Here is a 21,817-nt window from a genome sequence, read left to right on the forward strand (position 1 = left end):
GCCTTATAGACAGTGGTCCCAATATATAATTTCCCTGGAATATAAAAATTCTACAGAGTAGACTAAGTCAGATGACCTGAGATATACTGGGCTACATCTAATGGAAGCTCTTAACTTAAGTCTTACTTGTGACTTTACTAATACTTCTGGCTATGATATTTGTATTTCACCTGTTTTACAAAATTGCTGTTTCTTACACTGCCAAATGTGTGTCTGAGGACTCCAATAGAATAATATATAGTCCCATATGAGATCGATGTTGGTAACAGTGTAACTCTAGATATGGGAAGAAGCAACAAGAATATTTTCTTGGACCAAGAGCCTAGTAAGATAGGTGGTCCAGAGAATTTTGGATACTGTTTTATGGCTTAGTCCAGTAACAGTACATTAAGTGGCCTGTCAACAAAACCTTTGCTAAACCTGAGAATGGACATTCTCAGCACCATGGGATAAAATGGTCATGAAATGCCCCCCTCAAAATCATGATCAAGCTTATGAGCAAAAAGGGGCTCTGCCAACTGAAGACTGACATTTGCCATCTACATCTACAAAGATTAAATCATGGCCACTGCAACTGCCAACTTTCAACGCCCCTGAAAGGAGTTCAGGGTGAAAATCAGCAATGAGGCACTCTGTGCTCTGTGAAAAACTGGCAGAACAGGCCTTCCAATAGTTAGATCTTTTCAGGAGAAGATTTTATGAGTCTGAATTCTTGCATCTTCTCATATCTAGAGAAACACTGACATCATTAACAGTGAAATCTCCTTTGGCTATTAAGGAAAAGTTTACAATTAAAAGTCAAAATAGAGTAGCTATGGTTCAGATATCCTGGGAAATAACTAGGTGATGCTATGGGTGTGCTTTCAGATTAGACCTTGTGTTGCTAAACACTTGAGTTTTCTGAGTCGTGTCAGGCTTAGATGCCACCATTCTCAAAACAGTGTCTGCTGGAAGCTAGTAACTGCAACCTTACTTTTTATTAAACTAGGCAACTGGCTACCTGGCTACAAGTCTCCCTGAAGTGCCAGGTCCAGACTGGGTTTCAGGCCTATTCTTCTAAAAAGAAATGAGATTTATTTTGTCTACTAAATTCCAGTTATCACTCCTCCAACTACTTCTAATTCAGTTACACCAAAAATGGCAGACCAAGGGACTGAGATTTTAATCATACAAGACTCAGATCTAGAACTTGGAACTCAGAAATACTTCCAATTCAGTGTCTATACTACAAGCTGAGGCAGTCCTATGCTCCATTTTGACAGGAACTTATCACAGTCATAGTTGCCTAGTTCCCTAAATTAAAACTGGGTAGAACTCAGTGGGGCTCTGGAGTAGAGATCTGTTCTGTGTTCTCCATTTCTTGTCTATAGGATATAGGCTTCATTCAGCCTCCTTGACCTTCCATGAGTTTCAAAGAGTGGATCCAAACAATTGCTAATCAGGGAAGGAAGGGGATACAGAAACAGGAGAAACAATCAAAGGTTGGTACAGCCTACAACCAGTCCTGGTTCCTACTCAAAGAAATATGCATAACAATGTCTTTTTTAGTTCTTCTACAGAACTGGAGCCCCCACCCAGGTGGAGGATGGTAACTTCAGACTGAACACAAGATTCCTGGAACACAGCTCTGTTGCTTCACCACCAACCAATCAAAAAGGATCACAAACCCTGCAACCCTCACCCCAAATGTTGCCTTCTGTTTCTGGGGACCAGAGATGACCATCCTGTTAAGTCTCCTGTTTGGCCCTGTCTATTTCATCTCTGAGAGGGGCTAAAAGTTTCACACTAAATTGCTGTTATTACAAGGGTGAATGCTGGTTTCAGGCAAAAAAAATACCTTGACTTAGATCTGATAGAGAGAGACTTCTGCTCTGCTAGGCAAGCCTATGCCCATGCACAGCAGAAAGAAGTTACAGAAGAAAGAGACCTCCGCCTCAATTCCCAAGAAGTATCTTGCGTATGAAGTCTCTCTGGGGGGAGTTCTTAGGGGAAGTACACTGATTGAAACTGCCTACCCTGGCCAGGCACCATAGTAACCATTTGCATGAGTTGTTTTATGACAGGAGATCCTGATAAGGAATATGGAACTAATAAGCCACCACCAACTGGAAGAGTTCAGGAAAGGTTGAAAGGAGACATTGCGTGTCCGTCCACTTCCCAGAATCCCTCTCGCTAGCATCCATCTTGGCTGAGAGATGCATGGGCCACCAGGAAAGACTCTAAATTAAAATAATTGGCCAAGTAGAAGGAAAGAAATCTTAAAAATTAGGGCAGAAATAAATGCAAAAGAAACAAAGGAGACCATAACAAAAATCGACAAAGCCAAAAGCTGGTTCTTTGAAAGGATAAATATAATTGGCAAACCATTAGCCAGACTTATCAAGAAACAAAGGGAGAAAAATCAAATCAATAAAATTAGAAATGAAAATGAAGAGATCTCAACAGACAACACAGAAATACAAAGGATCATAAGAGACTACTATCAGCAATTATATGCCAATAAAATGGACAACGTAGAAGAAATGGACAAATTCTTAGAAAAGTACAACTTTCCAAAACTGAACCAGGAAGAAATAGAAAATTTTCACAGACCCATCACAAGCAAGGAAATTGAAACTGTAATCAGAAATCTTCCAACAAACAAAAGCCCAGGTCCAGACAGCTTCACAGCTGAATTCTACCAAAAATTTAGAGAAGAGCAAACACCTATCCTACTCAAACTCTTCCAGAAAATTGCAGAGGAAGGTCAACTTCCAAACTCATTCTATGAGGCCACCATCACCCTAATACCAAAACCTGACAAAGACGCTACAAAAAAAAAAAAAAAACTAAAGGCCAATATCACTGATGAACATAGATGCAAAAATCCTTAACAAAATTCTAGCAATCAGAATCCAACAACACATTAAAAAGATCATACACCAGGACCAAGTGGGCTTTATCCCAGGGATGCAAGGATTCTTCAATATCCACAAATCAATCAATGTAATACACCATATCAACAAATTGAAAAATAAAAGCCATATGATTATCTCAATAGATGCAGAGAAAGCCTTTGACAAAATTCAACATCAATTTATGATAAAAACTTTCCAGAAAGCAGGAATAGAAGGAACATACCTCAACATAATAAAAGCTATATATGACAAACCCACAGCAAACATTATCCTCAATGGGGAAAAATTGAAAGCATTTCCCCTAAAGTCAGGAACAAGACAAGGGTGCCCACTTTCACCACTACTATTCAACATAGTTTGGGAAGTTTTGGCCAGAGCAATCAGAGCAGAAAAAGAAAAAAAATAGGAATCCAAATTGGAAAAGACGATGTAAAACTCTCACTGTTTGCAGATGACATGATCCTCTACAAAGAAAACCATAAAGACTCCACCAGAAAATTACTAGAGCTAATCAATGAATATAGTAAAGTTGCAGGATATAAAATCAACACACAGAAATCCCTTGCATTCCTATACACTAATAATGAGAAAATAGAGAGAGAAATTAAGGAAACAATTCCATTCACCATTACAACGAAAAGAATAAAATACTTAGGAATATATCTACCTAAAGAAACTAAAGACCTATATATAGAAAACTATAAAACACTGGTGAAAGAAATCAAAGAAGACATTAATAGATGGAGAAATATACCATGTTCATGGATTGGAAGAATCAATATAGTGAAAATGAGGATACTACCCAAAGCAATCTATAGATTCAATGCAATCCCTATCAAGCTACCAATGGTATTTTTCACAGAGCTAGAACAAATAATTTCACAATTTGTATGGAAATACAAAAAACCTCGAATAGCCAAAGAAATCCTCAGAAAGAAGAATGGAACTGAAGGAATCACCCTGCCTGACTTCAGGATCTACTACAAAGCCACAGTCATCAAGACAGTATGGTACTGGCACAAAGACAGAAATATAGATCAATGGAACAAAATAGAAAGCCCAGAAATAAACCCACACACCTATGGACACTTTATCTTTGACAAAGGAGGCAAGAATATACAATGGAGAAAAGACAATCTCTTTAGCAAGTGGTGCTGGGAAACTGGTCAACCACTTGTAAAAGAATGAAACTGGAACACTTTCTAACACCATACACAAGAATAAACTCAAAATGGATTAAAGACCTAAAAGTAAGACCAGAAACTATAAAACTCTTAGAGGAGAACATAGGCAAAACAATCTCCGACATAAATCACAGCAGTGTCCTCTATGACCCACCTCCCAGAATATTGGAAATAAAAGCAAAAATAAACAAATGAGATCTAATTAAAATTAAAAGCTTCTGCACAACAAAAGAGACTATAAGCAAGATGAAAAGACAGCCTTCAGAATGGGAGAAAAGAATAGCAAATGAAGCAACTGACAAACAACTAATCTCAAAAATATACAAGCAATTCCTACAGCTCAATTCCAGAAAAATAAACGACACAATCAAAAATGGGCCAAAGAACTAAATAGACATTTCTCCAAAAAAGACATACAGATGGCTAACAAACACATGAAAAGATGCTCAACATCACTCATTCTCAGAGAAATGCAAATCAAAATCACAATGAGGTACCATTTCACGCCAGTCAGAATGGCTGCTATCCAAAAGTCTACAAGCAATAAATGCTGGAGAGGATGTGGAGAAAAGGGAACCCTCGTACACTGTTGGTGGGAATGCAAACTAGTACAGCCACTATGGAGAACAGTGTGGATATTCCTTTAAAAACTGGAAATAGAACTGCCATACGACCCAGCAATCCCACTGCTGGGCATACACACTGAGGAAACCAGAATTGAAAGAGACACGTGTACCCCAATGTTCATCGCAGCACTGTTTATAATAGCCAGGACATGGAAGCAACCTAGATGTCCATCAGCAGATGAATGAATAAGAAAGCTGTGGTACATATACACAATGGAGTATTACTCAGCCATTTAAAAGAATACATTTGAATGAGTTCTAGTGAGGTGGTTGAAACTGGAGCCTATTATACGGAGTGAAGCAAGCCAGAAAGAAAAACACTAATACAGTACACTAACGCATATCTACGGAATTTAGAAAGATGGTAACAATAACCCTGTATGCGAGACAGTAAAAGAGACACAGATGTATAGAACAGTCTTTTGGACTCTGTGTGTGTATGTGTGTGTGGGGGGGCGCGGGGGGGATGATTTGGGAGAATGGCATTGAAACATGTATAATATCATATAAGAAATGAATCACCAGTCCAGGTTTGATGCAGGATACAGGATGCTTGGGGTTGGTGCACTGGGATGAGGGGGGTTCAGGATTGGGAACATGTGTACACCCGTGGCGGATTCATGTTGATGTATGGCAAAACCAATACAATATTGTAAATTAATTTGCCTCTAATTAAAATAAATAAATTAAAAATAAAAAAAATTAAATGATTGGGCAAAGACCACACGGAAATTAATCCCATCACCATAAAACTCAAGACTGCAGGCCACGTGGCAGAGCAGTTCTCCTGGGTTCCCTTACCCTACTGCTCTCCATCCGGGTGCCCTTCCCAATAAAATCTCTTGCTTTGTCAGCACGTGTCTCCTTGGACAATTCTTTTCCGAATGTTAGACAAGAGCCCAGTTTTGGGCCCTGGAAGGAGTCCGCCTTCCTGCAGCACTACCACTAAAATGTTGTTGCTGAACCGTGAAAGATGCCGGGATTCTTGTTCTCTGGAGGAGAGGAATTCCATCCCAGGCCAGTGACGAGGCTTGATCGCTCAGAGCTTTTGTGTGATAAAGTTTTATTAAAGTATAAAAGAAATAGACAAAGAATCTGACATAGACATCAGAAGGGGACAGAAAGAGTGCCCCCCTGCTAGTCTTTAGCAGGAAGTTATATAGCTACTAGCAGGTTGCTAATTAGAGAAAGGAAATGTCTCAAAACTCAGAGAGCGGAACTAGGCCCCTCATCCACAAAATGCATTTTGAGATAACATTGGCACAATGTGAGTTATCCTGGGCCATAAAATGACTGACATGAATCTTGAAGTTCAAGGGAAGGTTTCCAATCAAATATACACTTTCCATAACATCGGAGAATAATTGTATGAGTAAAACATACTGGTTTGCTGAGCCATTATTGGTTCTGAGTCTTAGCTGGAACTGACTTGAAGAAAGACAGAGTTTAAGGTAAATACATAGTTCATTAACATATGTAAGAAAAACATTTCCATAAGAAAAATGCATTCCTTAGCTCAAGGTTTGAGAAAAGATAAGTTCAGGTGGAACCAGGTGTTGTCATGGGAACACAGAATTAAAAGAAACTGTCTTTAAAACCTTTAAAAGAAGCCTTCTTTTAAATTTGTATAGAGAAGGGGGAAAAAATCTGACACTTGTAGTTTGTTTCCTCCTGCCATTTAAGAAAGAGATTAAGGAATGTCTGACACTTTCAGCCTATTTCTTCCATTTGGAGACCCCTGGCCCTCCTGCCTGTTACCCTCTCACCACCAAATAGAGTCATATTCCAAGGTCCTAGGGTTTAGTACTTCAATATATGAATTTGAAAGTGGGGAGATACATTCAGTCCCATCACAATTCTGACTACCATTTGCTTTGTAGCATCTAAACAGTGTCTGGAATACAATAAGTGCTCAGCTATATTTCATGAGCTGCATAACAAAAGAATCACACATACATGTAATAATTTACATGACCCAAGATGGGGAACTTTTCATTTACCAAAAATTATTAAACGGAGACAACATTATTTGATTGGGAAAAATAATATTGTTAAACTACTTGGAGTGAAAAATTAGATTTTAATGGCATGTCTATGATTGGGCTTCCCTAGTGGCTCAACAGTAAAGAATCTGCCTGTCAATGCAAGAAATGTGGGTTTGACCCCTGGGTTGGGAAGATCTCCTGGAGGGGGAAATGGCAACCCACTCCAATATTATTGTCTGGAGAATCCCATGGACATTGGAGCCTGGTTGGCTACAGTCCATGGGGTTGTGAAAGAATCAGACAAGACTTAGCCACTAAGTAAAGGCAGTCTATGACTAAAGCACCTGCAGTGATAAGCCCATACAATGCAGCTACAGAGTGCACGACAGCTAGAGAGCAGCCCCACTCACTGCAGCTGGAGAAAGACAGTGCACAGCAACAAAGTCCTAGTGCAACCAAAAACAAATCAATTAATTACTGGGAGGGAGGAGGGTTGTGAGCTGGGTCCCCTAGTTTTACACTCTTTCTACTTCAGTGTTCTTGCTGATCAATGAATTCCGCTGTCCAGGAAAATAATCAAGAAACACAAGAGAAATGGGAAAGTTTTATTTGATCCAAACTGAGGGCTATAGCTTCGGGGCACCCTCTCAGGTAGCTCTGGGGAACTGCTCCATTGAAGCACAATCTTATACCTCATCCAAACGAAGCACATACATCAACATGACAGGGTGTATTCCTTAAAGTTTCAAGAGGAACAGACTTAGTACATAGACAGTGAGACAGTAGGACCCTGGTGTCTGGGAAGGGAACTTTATCTTCCAGGGAGTGTTAATATGGATGCCATGAGAAGGGAGTTCTTCGTTCTTATCTTCAAAGCAGATGTTCTTTACCTCAGGGTTAAAGATGTGCTGTGAAAGTTGGACAGACTGTCTTAGTTCACACACGGTGCAGCCTGAACTCTGGATAAGCCCAAATGACTTCCTCATTGCTCCATATATGAACATCTTCTCCATCACAGGATATAAAAATGTTAGAACCTTATGATCCAGCAATTCTACCTTTGAGGCTATAACCAGAAGAATTGAAAGCATACTCTGGAAGAGATATTTCTACATCCTTGTTCATAGCAGCATTATTCACAATAACTAAAACATGAAAGCAACCCAAGTATCCACTGATCAAAGAATCGCTAAGTCCATGTGGTATGTGCATATACTAGAGTATTATTCAGCATTAAAAAGGAGAAGAATATAACCCATGCTACAACATAGAGGAATCTAGTACACATTCTACTAAGCAAAATAAGCCTGACAGGAAGGGATAAATAAACTTTGATTCTATTGAAATGAGGCACCTGGAGTGCTCAGATTTAGAGAAAGCAGAACAAAGAAAGGAGAAAGGCAGGATTGTTGTTGAATGGGTACAGAGTTGATATGTTGCAAGGCGAAAAAAGTTCTGGAGTTTGGTTGCAAAAAATGCAAATGTATTTAATTCTACTGAAATGGACACTTGAAAGTGAAAGTGAAGTCGCTTAGTCAAGTCCAACTCTTTGCGACCCCATGGACTTTCGCCTACTAGGCTCCTCTGTCCAGGCAAGAGTACTGGAGTGGGTTGCCATTTTCTTCTCCAGGGGATTTTACCGACCCAGATATTGAACCTGGGTCTCCTGCATTGTAGGCAGACATTTCACCGTCCAAGCTGCCAACGAAGTCTTAAAGAGGGTTAAAATGGTCAATTTTATGTTATGAATAATAATACGAAATTTTAAAAAATCCTCTCAGAACCACTCCCTGAGAGTAACCACGGAACTGTTAAGTCTGATAGCTACATGGCAGATGCTCCCCACCCGCCCAGCCTCATCTCCACCCTAACAACGCAGAGGGTAACGGACATCTTCTGTGCTCAGGACTCCGCTCTTTGGTCCTTAGAGATGTCTCAGCTCCAGTCCTGCATGAATGAACCTCAGCCTCCCTGACTGATCCAGTGCTCCAGGCTCTGCTCCAAGGATCCAGTAAGTCCTGGGTCACCCTCTTCTGTAGGAGACTTGGTGCTGAGTTCACATCCTCCCAAAGAGACCTCTGAATCCCAGAGTGGAGGGGGTCAGCCCGGCTCCTGACTGAGGGTGGACAGACCCATTTTCCAGATGAAAACAGGAGCTGGGAGTTGTCAGGTTTATGTGGGAATTGGGGATGCAGGGGGCTGGATCAGACCATGGAGATTCTGACTCATTTTTCTTGACTGGCGCTCAAACAGTGTCAAAGTTCCCCCTGGATCAGGGTTTATGCTGTGAGGACCACTGATGTCAGTCTCGCGTGTAGTGTTGACCCTCTGATTCCGTAGATTCCTCCTCTAGGGATGCTCCAGTGACTGTAAGGATCTTGAGCATCCATGGATTTTGGTGTCCTCAGAGGAGGGCTGTCTGGTGATTTATATTGAGTCACCACTGGTTTGCTAACCCAGCAACTCTGTGAAGTTGGCTCTATTTCTTCTTATTGGCAGTAAAATTAAAATATGGTGGTAAATTACATATAGCTTAAAATTTGCCATCTTGACCATTTTTAACTATACAGTTCAGTGATGTTAGGTATATTTATATTGCCATGCAGCCAATCTCAATAACTCTTTTCACATCTTTTTTCTCGTCTTTTCTAAGAAGAAAACTAAAGCTGCATCTCTATTAATAATGAACAGTTCACCCTTCATTCGAGCCCCTGGCAAACCACCATTCTACTTTGTCTCTTAGAAGTTGACTCCTCTCAGTTCCTCATAGACACGGAATCATAGCATGTTTTTTTGTGACTGGATTATGTCACTGACCATAATGTCCTCAGTTTTCCTCCACACTATAGCATGCATCAGAATTTCCTGTCTCTTTTGGAGAACAGACTTGTGGACACAGAGGGGGAGGGATAAGGTGGGATGAATTGAGAGAGTAGCATTGAAACATATATGCTACCATATGTAAAAGAGATCACCAGTAGGAATTTGCTATGTAATGCAAGGAGCTCAACCCCATGCTCTGTGACAACCTAGAAGGGTGGAATGGAGTAGCGGGATGGGAGGGAGAGTCAAGAGGGAGGGGACATATGCATACCTATGGCTGATTCATGTTGATGTATGGCAGAAAGCAACACAATAGTGCAAAGCAATCATCCTCCATGAAAAATAAATTTTAAAAATATATTTGAAAAAAAGAATTTCCTATCTGTTTAAGGCTGAATAATATTCCACTGTATGTATAGACCACATTGTATTAATCCATTCCTTAATGGATGGACATCTTTGTTGCTTCCAACTTTCAGCTATTGTGAATAATGCTGCTAAGGAACACAGGTGTACAAATACGTCTTTGAACCCTATTGTCAATCTTTGGGGTATACACCCAAAGTGACATGACTTGATCATGTGGAAAATGAATTTTTCATTTTTGATGAACCACATACTGCATCCATAGCTGCTGCCCCATTTTACATTCCTACTCACAGTGCAGAAGGTTCAACGGCGGCATTTGAGCAAGAAGAAAACACAGTCCAGAAAAATATATGACTTGTTCAAGAGTGCCACAGTGTTTGCAGAACCAAGGTTGTATTCATAGCTTCCTGGCTCTTTGAATGCTTGCTCTTTTTTTTTTTTTTTTTTTTTGAATAAACAAGTTTTTTGTAAATTTAGTCAACATACATAATTGATCTAAAAACTTCAATAGAAGGATAAATTTTGAAGCCACTTGGAAAGCCATCTCTATGAAGTGATTTTCCAGAACCTATGCCACATGAACACCATTTTAACTGGCAGAGGTTCCATAAGCTGAAGCTGTGTCCCTCCCTCACAGCAAATTCACCCTAACAGTTATAATACAAACCCCACAAGGAAAAAAAGTTAGGTATTGTTCCTCCTTGGTAGAGAAAAGTTCAACCTAGTTATGAGACCAATCACAACACAAAGAAAAGCTGCACTAACTACTATATTAGTAACAGATGATGCTGGTGTGAATAACTTGTATTATAGTCTAGAGCCCTTATAAATAAATCCCCCTCCCCCTTAGTGTTTGCATTATCAGCTAGAAGGTTAGTTCAAAATGTGATAGAATGAGGACTTATGCAAGGTATTACATGCAAAGCATTTTACTACATAAACAAGTGCAGTCTACTCAGGAGAAACCCAATCGAACTCTAAATTACCCACCTTAAAGACAACACTCCCCACCACATGTCAATGTAAAACATTTAATTTAAAATGTTGACACTACAATATATAAAATAACTATTATAAATGCATATAGTATAGTCTATAGCTGCCAGGTTTACTTTTTTTTTTAAAGGAAATTGTAAGTTACACTGTGGTTAAGACTTGTATCTTCACCCTTGAAAAAGCCCACATTCTATCACAGTGATGTATGCTGCTGCTGCAAAGTCGCTTCAGTCGTGTCCGACTCTGTGTGACCCCATAGACGGCAGCCCACCAGGCTCCCCCGTCCCTGGAATTCTCCAGGCAAGAACACTGGAGTGGCTTGCCATTTCCTTCTCCAATGCATGAAAGTGAAAGTGAAAGGGAAGTCGCTCAGTCGTGTCCGACTCTTAGCGACCCCATGGACTGTAGCCTTCCAGGCTCCTCCGTCCATGGGATTTTCCAGGCACAGTGATGTATGGTCAGATTTAACAACCCCAATTGTTAAACACGTGGATCAAGTCATAACCAGTTTTATTGCAAAAGGACCCTGTACACATTTATCAATTCTAGTACCTTAATAGCTACCCAAAAAGTCATTAACATACAGAAACTTGCATCATGAGAAGCAAGAAATATCACCCATCCCTTCTGCATATTAGCAACTTGTCACTCCTGAGCAACAGTGTGCACATCACTGAGGTCTGTGAACAGTCACTTTTCGCATTCATCCTGAGTGAAAGATGGAATGACTTAAGTACAAATGCAACATATTATAAACAATTTCTTACAAAAAAAGTCACAAATTAAACCGAAATATTTTACAGAATTTACTACAAAACACGTAAAAACTGCCTTCACTTAAGCTCTCTCTCCCCGTATCCGGTGAGCCAACTGGATGTCTTTGGGCCTGACAGTGACTCTCTTAGTGTGGATGGCACACAGATTAGTATCTTCAAACAAACCCGCCAGGTACGCTTCGCTAGCCTCCTGCAGTGCCTCCGATGGCGGCACTCTGGAACCTCAAGTCGGTTTTGAAATCCTGGGCGATCTCCCTCACCAACCTCTGGAAAGGCAGTTTCCAGATCAGAAACTCAGTGGATTTCTGGTAACAACAGATTTCTCGAAGCGCCAACAGTCCCCGGCCTGTAGTGATGAGGTTTTTTTCACCCTGCCGGTAGAGGGGGCGCTTTTCCTGGCCACTTTGGTGGCCAGCTGCTTGTGGGGCGCTTTCCCACCTGTTGACTTGAGAGCAGTCTGCTTGTTTCGGGCCATTTTCTTTCACCTAAAACTCTGGACTCGAAGAAACACAAGCTGGAATCAAGATTGCCGGGAGAAATATCAATAACCTCAGATATGCAGATGACACCACCCTTATGGCAGAAAGTGAAGAGGAACTCAAAAGCCTCTTGATGAAAGTGGAGAGTGAAAAAGTTGGCTTAAAAATTCAACATTCAAAAAAGGAAGATCATGGCATCCGGTCCCATCACTTCATGGGAAATAGATGGGGAAACAGTGGAAACAGTGTCAGACTTTATTTTTCTGGGCTCCAAAATCACTACAGATGGTGACTGCAGCCATGAAATTAAAAGACACTTACTCCTTGGAAGGAAAGTTATGACCAACCTAGATAGCATATTCAAAAGCAGAGACATTACTTTGCCAACAAATGTTCATCTAGTCAAGGGTATGGTTTTTCCTGTGGTCATGTATGGATGTGAGAGTTGGACTGTGAAGAAGGCTGAGCACCGAGGAATTGATGCTTTTGAACTGTGGTGTTGGAGAAGACTCTTGAGAGTCCCTTGGACTGCAAGGAGATCCAACCAGTCCATTCTGAAGGAGATCAGCCCTGGGATTTCTTTGGAAGGAATGATGCTAAAGCTGACACTCCAGTACTTTGGCCACCACATGTGAAGAGTTGACTCATTGGAAAAGACTCTGATGCTGGGAGGGATTGGGGGCAGGAGGAGAAGGGGACGACAGAGGATGAGATGCCTGGATGGCATCACTGACTCGATGGACGTGAGTCTCAGTGAACTCCGGGAGTTGGTGATGGACAGGGAGGCCTGGCGTGCTGCAATTCATGGGGTCGCAAAAGCTGGACACTACTGAGCGACTGATCTGATCTGAATGCCGAAGTTTTACGCAGCTTCTCCGACCAGCGCACCGCCGCTGCTGCCCAAAGAGCCGCAGTAGCTGAAACACAGGAAAAACTCCTTCCAATGAATGACCAAACCGCTCTGCACCTGAACGCTTGCTCTTAATCAAAATGTTAAACTTGGACTTTGGAATATCAGGGGTGGAAGTCCCCCTCACAATAACTGGTGGTCACTGGGTCAGCCTAGTCTTGCAGAGCAGTGTAGTGAGGAGACATTCCATGTCACAAAGCAGCAGAAAACACAGTCCTGTCATCTCTGATTCAGAATGAACGTTAGTCCCCCCTCCCTCCAGGCAGTTGGGAGGCCACTGTAGTTTGATGCTTTGACTGAGCTGGGCTAGAGTCTGTGCCTCCCCTCAAATGTCATCTCATTCTGCCCCAGAACAGAGTTCCTATTCCATGTCACTCTGCAAACAATGAAACAGAAAGTGTCCAGGTTTCAGGATCCTTGGTGAAGAAATTGCAGAGTCTGAGCACTCGGTTCAGCAAGCCCCTAAAAGAGTCACTTCACCCCTATCAAAGAGGGGAGGAAATGATGATGATAATTTGCCCTGTTTTGCAGGGGAAAGGAGAACAAAGATGAAATGTAGTTTCAGCAAAATCAGACAAGAAGGGGGTCGATTTCGATTAAAAAATCAGAATTCTTAGCCTTCCAACTTATACCAATTAAGGACCTATGATGTGCCGGGCTCTGTGTTGGAAACTTTTGCTTCTGTAGGGGCAGAAGACTTGGATTTCTAGATTCTTCAGCTGGGCTAACAATTCAGTTGATATAAGACAGATGAACACAGTTAGTTTAATATGTACAGGAGCCCCATAAAATTTTTTGAGGCTCAAAGACTGTCAGACAGTTGAGGCTTATATGACAACCTGAGTTAAGAAGAAAGGGGTGGGGATCTGGGCCTTCAAATGGGAGGAAGACCATGCACAGAAGGATGAGAAGAGCAAGTGCCTGGTGAACAAATGTTTGCCCATTCCAAGCAGGTAAGTCTTTCTGAGATTAAAACGTTCTCTGTGGTAATAGCTCTCTTCCTGGCATAGGTCTCCAAATCTGCATTATTTTGAACAGTTAAGGGAGAGGTAAAGAGCTTCTCCTGAGTCTAATGGGTCTTAATTGACTTTAGCTCAAAACAATTTACTGGTCAAAAGGGCACATTTGGGGAGACATAATCCACTCCATCTCACTTCTTCTCAAGCAAACTGTCCAGTAACTTTGAGATAAATTAGAAGTCTTCTCTATGATTGTAGAAACCAAATCTCAGAGATGGAGAGCTTGCCCAGTGTGTCCTTTACCACCTGCTCCATCACTTCCTTACTCCATAGAACTGGACCCCACTGCCAAGGGCAGATGGACATTCTTAACGGCTTTCTGTCTTCTTTCCTCAGCAGACTGTAGCCTCTTTAACTATGTCTAGTATGGTGCATCAGTTTGTTCGCCAGTTTGGTCAGAAGCTCATCCGCAAGCTGCCGCTGGAACCCATAGAGGAGTCTAAGAGACCCGTGGCTCATCTGAATACCCTAAACCTGGTGATCTGGGGTGTGGGTGGGATGCTGATGGCTGTCATGTACATTGTGACTGGTGGACTGGCCAAGTACGTAGCTGGACCAGCGATCATCATCTCGCTCTTGGTGGCTGCCCTGTATTCTATGTTATCTGGGCTCTACTACGCTGAATTTGGGGCCTGGGTACCACGCTCTGGTTCTGCATACCTCTACAGCTATGTCACAATGGGTCAACTCTATGCCTTCATCGCTGGCTGGAACTCCATACTTCCCGTAGTCACAGGTGAGACGATGGGCCAGCAATCTTGTGGGGCTCAAGACTGGGATGTTGGAGGATTGGGTTCTCAGTTATTCATGAGCACTTTATTCTTGACCTTGTGCAGGAAGGTTGATAATAGTGTCAGGAAGACCCTACAACTGCATTCAAGTTGATTCTATCCTGTGACCTTAAATGATGGACCATGAACCCAGAAGGAAAGGGAACCATAGGAAATGGTTGAGAGGGAGGCTTGTCCCACAGGCTCATCCCCTAACCATAGTGAAATCTTTGCTCAGTTGTTGCCTTCCTGGGATTTTCCTTTACTGCTTGATTTTAAATTCCATGCCTTATCCCAGCCCTCCAGTCCCACTTACGTGTTTTCTTTTCTTGTATAACATTGATCTGCTCCTAACGTATTAAAACACCTGACATTTTGGTGAATCATTTGGTTCTACTCTCCCCAACTCATGAAAAGAAACTCTTTGATATTTTGTATTTTGTAGCAGGTATTTGTATATACAGGAATTTGTGTATATTTAGGCTTTTTGTATATACAGGTATTTTGTCTGTGTTTTTAGATACTATGGCACATTAATTTTTGCTTTTCAATGAATGCTCCTTCTTCTGCCTCTGCAGCCACCGCCATCTCAGCCAGGGCCTCGAGTTATATCCTTGACAACCTGATTGGGAATCACATCTCTCAGGCATTACAGGAAACTTTCTCTCTGCACCTGCCTTACTCCCTGGCCACATATGCAGACTTTTTTGCCCTGGGCCTGGTACTGCTGATGACAGGTGAGACACGGCTCAACAACAGGATGGGAAGAACAGGGTGTGGAGAGGGAGCTGGTGTAGGAAAGGCTTCACATGTTAGAATGGTGGAGGATTAGAAATAGAAAGAATGGTCTTGAAATAGAAGCTAAGACACAGACCATTGTTTTCCACCTTTGGCACTACTGACAATTTGGGCTTATCATTCTTTGGTTTGGTGGGGCAGGGGGGAGGGGCTGTTCTGTGAATTTTAGTTTCTTTTTTCATCATTATTGAGTGCTGAGTGTCATCCTTGGCCTTTGCTCACTAGATACCAGTGACATCCACCCACCCCCAACTGTGGCAATCAGGGTGTCTCCAGACAGTGCCAATGTCCCTTGGGGAATAAAATTACCCCAAGCTGAGAATCATTTACTTAGACCAACAAGTCTTCCTTTGTACTGAGGCCAAAGATTTTTTTTTTAATTGAGAGGAAATTCACATAGCATAAAATTAACCACTTTGTAATTTTTCCCAGCTTCAGTCTAATATAACTGACATACAACATTGTATAAGACTAAGGTGTACATCTTGCTTTGTTAGACATGTATTCTGAGAAGATTGCCACAATAATTAACATCTTAAAGTGTACAATTCAGTAGCATTAGGCACATCTGTAATGTTGGGCAACCATCACCTCCATCTAGTTCCAAACATGTTCAACACCTCTGTACCCACTGAGCAGTTGTGTGTCTGTTTGTCCACCACCACCAACTGTCAGCCCTGAGCAACTATTTCTCTGCTTCCTGTTGTTGTTCAGTCACTAAGTCATATCCAACTCTTTGCAACCCCATGGATTATGTATGCCAAGCTCCTCTGTCCTCCACTATCTTCTGGAGTTTGCTCAAATTTATGTTCATTGATCATTGATGATATCCAACCCTTTCATTTTCTGTCACCCTCTTCTCCTCCTGCCCTCAATCTTACCCAACATCAGAATCTTTTCCAATGAGTCAGTTCTGCTCATCAGGTGGCCAAAGTATTGGAGCTTCAGCATCAGTCCTTCCAATGAATATTCAGGGTTGATTTCCTTTAGGATTGATTGGTTTGTTCCCCTTGCTGTCCAAGGGACTCTAGCATAATTTTAAAGCATCAGTTCTTTGGTGCTCAGCTTTCTTATGGTCCAATTCTCACATCAGTACATGACTATTGAAAAAACCATAGCTTTGACTATACAGACCTTTGTAGGCAAAGTGATGTCTCTGCTCTTTAATATGCTGTCTAGGTTTGCCATAGCTTTCCTTCCAAGAAGCAAGTATCTTTTGATTTAATGGCTGCAGTCACCATCTGCAGTGGTTTTGCAGCCCCAAAAAAGAAAATCTGTCACTGCTTCCACTTTTCCCTCTTCTATTTGCCAGGAAGTGATGGGACCGGATGCTATGGTCTTAACTTTTTGAATATTGAGTTTTAAGCCAGCTTTTTCACTCTCCTCTTTCACTTTCAGCAAGAGGCTCTTTAGTTTCTGTTCATTTTCTGCCATTAGGGTGGTATCATCTGCATATCTGAGATTGTTGCTATTTCTCCTGGCAATCTTGATTCCAGCTTGTGCTTCATCCAGCTTGGCACTTTGCATGATGTACTACTGCATGTAAGTTAAATAAGCAGGGTGACAATATACAGCCTTGATGTACTCTTCTTCCAATTTGGAACCAGTCCATTATTCTATGTCTGGATCTGACTGTTGCTTCTTGACTTGCATAGATTTCTCAGGAGACAGGTAAATTGATCTGGTATTCTTATCTCTTTAAGAATTTTTCACAGTTTATTGTGATCCATACAGTCAAAGGCTTTAGTATAGTCAAATGAAGCAGAAGTATATGATTTACTGGTATTTCCCCCCGCTTTCTCTGTGATTCAATGAATTTTGGCAATTTGATCTCTGGTCCTTTGCATTTTCTTAACTCTGTTGTACATCTGAAAGTTCTTGGTTCCCATATTGCTGAAGCATAGCTTGAAGGATTTTGAGCATAACCTTGCTAATGTGTGAAATGAGTGCAATTGTACAGTAGTTTGAACATTCTTTGGCATTGCCCTTCTTTGGATTGGAATGAAAACTGATCTAGAAGTCCTGAAGCTACTGTTGAGTTTCCCAAGTTTGCTCACACATCGAATACAGCACTTTCACAGCATCATCTTTTAGGATTTGAAATCGCTCAGCTGGAATTCCATCACCTCCACTAGCTTTGTTGTAGTATTGCTTCCTAGTGAAGTCGCTCAGTCGTGTCCAAATCTTTGCGACCCCATGGACTGTAGCCTACCGGGCTCCTCCGTCCACGGGATTTTCCAGGCAAGAATACTGGAATGGGGTGCCACTGCCTTCTCCAGGGGAACTTCCCGACCCAGGGATCGAACCCTGGTCTCCCACATTGTAGGCAGACGCTTTACCGTCTGAGCCACAAGGGAAGCCCATTGCTTCCTAAGACCCACTTAACTTCACACTCCAGGATGTCTCGTTCTAGGTGAATGACCACACCATCTTGGTTATCCAGGCCATTGAGACCTTTTTTGTATAGTTCTGGGTTTTCATGCCACCTCTTTTAATCTCTTCTGCTTCTGTTAGTTCCTTACCATTTCTGTCCTTTATCATGCCCATCCTTTCATGAAATGTTCCCTTAATATCCCAGGTTTTCTTGAAGAGATCTCTAGTCTTTCCCACTCTGCTGTTTTCCTCTATTTCTTTGCATTGTTCACTTAAGATGGCTTTCTTGTCTCTCCCTGCTATTCTCTGGAATTCTGCATCCAGTTGGTTATATCTTTCCCTTTCTCCTTTGTCTTTCACTTCTCATCTTCCCTCACCTATTTGTAAAGCCTCCTCAGACACCCATTTTGCCTTTCTGCATTTCTTTTCCTTGGGGATGGTTTTGGTCATTGCCTCCTGTACAGTGTTAGGAATCTCTGGCCTTAGTTCTTCAGGCAGTCTGCCTACTGGATCTAATCCCTTGAATCTATTTGTCACCTCCACTGTTTAATTATAATGGATTTTATTTAGGTCATACCTGAATGGTCTAGTAGTTTTCCCTACTTTCTTCAATTTAAGCTTGAATTTTGCATTAAGGAGCTGATGATCTGAGCCACAGTCAGCTCCAGGTCTTCTTTTGCTGACTATATAGAGCCTCTCCATCTTCAGCTACAAACAATATAATAAATCTGATTTCAGTATTGAACTTCTGATTATGTCCAAGTGAGGAGTCATCTCTTGTGTTGTTGAAAAAGGGTGTTTTCATGACCAGTGTATCTATAAATGTATCAATAGTTTGAGTGTTTCATATTACATCTTTCCCACAGGAATAGTGGCTCTGGGAGCTCATGAGTCAATCCTGGTTATCAGAATATCCCAAGTTATCAACCTTTTGGTTCTCATTTTCATTATCGTCACTGGCTTCGTTAAGGGAGATCTGCATAACTGGAAGCTCACAGAACAGGACTACAAACTGAACACATCTGGATCCAGAGACATCTATGGTTTAGGAGGGTAATATTGGCCATAATATATGGTTGACGGGCATGCAGAGCTGATATGGTGTGGACTAAAGATATCTGGGCTGATGGATCCAGATGAAGCAAGTCCTGGAGCCCAGGACTTGAGGTATGAAGGGAGAAGCTCAGTAGAGATGGCAGAACACACCTCACCTACATTCTTTCTCTTTCCTTCTCTCACCATAGCTTGGGCCCTCTGGGTTCTGGAGGGTTTGCACCTTTTGGCTTTGAAGGGATTCTCCAGGGAACAGCTACATGTTTCTACTATTTTTTGGGTGTTGATGGCTTTGCCACTAAAGGTAACATGGTCACTGTGGGTCCCATCTGGGGTTTGGGAACAGACTGGCTGCCCCTGGCTTAGGGGAAACCTGTTTGTGGAGTGCAAAAAAAAGGGGATTTTGTGATTTCACCTGACTGTGTTTTCCTGACCCAACACTTCTTCCCTTTTGGCAGGGGTAGAAGCTATAAATCCTCATCGTTCCATCCCCTGGAGCATCATGATCACGATCTTCATCTGCTTTTTGGCCTACTCCAATGTCTCAGCGGCACTCACCCTCATTGTGCCCTACTACCAGATTCAGCCTCACGACCTTTTGCCACAAAGCGTTCTCCACAGTTGGTGGCTCCCTGCCAGATATTTCGTGACTATTGGCACACTATGTGATCTTATATCCAGGTCAGTGCCATGGTTTTCTCCCTGTCTACTGTCAGATACTCAGATCTCCCAACCCTTAGAATTGGTAGTGAAGACAGGGAGACACCTTACGCTAAGCTGACAAGAGAGCAGAAGTCCCAGTCTGTCTGCTTCTCCACATCCTTACATGTTTCCATCTTCTCTTCCAGACTCCATGGTGCCGTGTTCAGAATGCCTCTTTTGATCTACACGATGGCACAGGACGGGCTCCTTTTCCGGGTACTTACCCGGATCCATGTCCGCACAGGCACCCGTATTGTGGCCATCATGTCTGCTGGAAATCTTGCAGGTTAAAAACAAAATTGAAACCCACCTTTAACTTACATTTTTCCAGCTGTTTCTCACTCCCTTCCCACCTTGTTTGTGCCCTCATTCTAGGAGTCATGGCATTACTATTCAAGTACACAGATCTTCTGGAGCTCGTGGCAGTCGGGACCCTGCTCATTTACTCCCTGGTGGCATTTTCTATTCTTGTGCTCAGGTGAGACCCCACTACACTTCAGTAGGGAGTCTTGGGGATTAGTTGGGAGGTAAGCATCTTCTGCCTTCATGCTATCGTCTAAAAGTCCTGCTTGGTTAAGACAGGACACATGGGGAATAGGCTGTGTGATGTTGGATGAGTAGGGGCTGCTGTTAATATTGCCTTAAAATCTCAAATTCAGGTACCAGCCAGACCAGAAATTAAGCAAGAATGAGAATACAGAGGAGGGACTTGAGATGCCTGGCCCTGATGAACATCCGTTGGACTCTGAACCTGAAGCAAGACACTCAAACATTCAAAGAGTTTTAAACCATTTAAAGAGTCTGTGGTTCCCTATCAGCACCATCCCCACTAGGAAATCTGGCCAGATTGTCTACGGATGTGCCTCACTACTCGGTGAGCAGTGGGATTTCTCTTTGGTCATTTTCTGAAATTGACAGTATGGTGTTGGAGTGTGTATTTTGTCAACTGAGGAGTCTTGGTCATATGAGGGCCCTTGCTGAGGTGGGCAGCCTGGGGAGAGGTGTGGCCCAAGGTCTTGACATCTTCAGCTTCTGAAGGTGAACCTGTTCTCCTCCACCTTGACCCCTATAGTTCTCCTGATGATAATATTGAGCCTGATCCTGGTCCAGTGGTCCAGTCAGGGGTTCTCTGGAGACTCCAAGTACACACCAGTGGCTGTGCTGCTGCTGCTGCTCATCATTGGAGTCATGGTCATAATCTGGAGGCAGCCCCAGAACCCCATTCCTCTTTATTTTAAGGTAAGTGACCTTATGTGCCCAAACTGTCCACCTGGAGTGAAACTGCTTCATGGTCTAAACATCCAGGGAGTGAGGGGAACTGCTAAAACCAATGGACTCTTCCTGATCCCCCTCAGTATGTTACATACACGGTCTGAGTAGGCACTGAATACGCAGTCTGAAGGCTGGTCTTCTTGCCCACTTGGGGTAGAGTCTCTCATTCAGGCATCTGGGGTGTGTTCAGGGATGAACTGACTCTGCCCCACAGGTCCCTGCTCTGCCTCTCCTCCCACTGGTGAGCATCTTTGTGAACATTTACTTGATGATGCAGATAACTTCTGGGACCTGGGCCATATTTGGCATCTGGAATGTGGTTGGTAAGTGGCTTTCTGGCATAAAGGGACTTCTTGAGTGACAGATCCCAAACTGAGCTCCCCTAAGCTTCTTGACCACCATAGGAGGCCTATTGGATGTTTTTAACCAGGAAGAGTACCTGCTTATCCTTCTCATTTTCTCATTTCCTTACTAGGATTTCTCATATACTTTGGATACGGGATCCGACACAGCTTAGAGGAGAACGATGAGCACTAACCACCAGCATCCACCTCCCAGACTCTTGACAAAAACACCCGTACTGCTGACTCATCTTAACCACAGGTCACAGATGCTGTGTAGAATCCCTACATACACAGAAGGTGTCTTCTGCTACATGAACACTTTCAGCCTCTATGGAGTGTGAAGGTGTATGCATCTACAGCCCTGTCTTTATTGCCAGTGGACAAAGTGACTTTAATGTTGTCTAATTTTTAAGTAAGCTTTTCAAAGCATGATATACATAC

General features: G+C 42.3%; 1 protein-coding gene across 1 annotated transcript; it reads left to right on the plus strand.

The window, feature by feature from the left end:
• Nucleotides 1-14,430: 14,430 nt before the first annotated feature.
• On the plus strand, nt 14,431-21,569 carry LOC109572188 (cationic amino acid transporter 3-like). The gene is made up of 11 exons (XM_019978768.2): nt 14,431-14,800; nt 15,413-15,571; nt 18,872-19,058; nt 19,250-19,362; nt 19,517-19,739; nt 19,907-20,046; nt 20,136-20,238; nt 20,420-20,634; nt 20,833-20,999; nt 21,247-21,355; nt 21,508-21,569. Exons 1-11 carry the CDS (start codon nt 14,431-14,433, stop codon nt 21,567-21,569), a joined length of 1,848 nt encoding a protein of 615 aa, XP_019834327.2.
• Nucleotides 21,570-21,817: the final 248 nt, after the last annotated feature.

Source organism: Bos indicus, chromosome 18 (assembly GCF_029378745.1).
Source record: "Bos indicus isolate NIAB-ARS_2022 breed Sahiwal x Tharparkar chromosome 18, NIAB-ARS_B.indTharparkar_mat_pri_1.0, whole genome shotgun sequence".
In the NCBI taxonomy this organism is placed as follows: Eukaryota; Metazoa; Chordata; class Mammalia; order Artiodactyla; family Bovidae; genus Bos; species Bos indicus.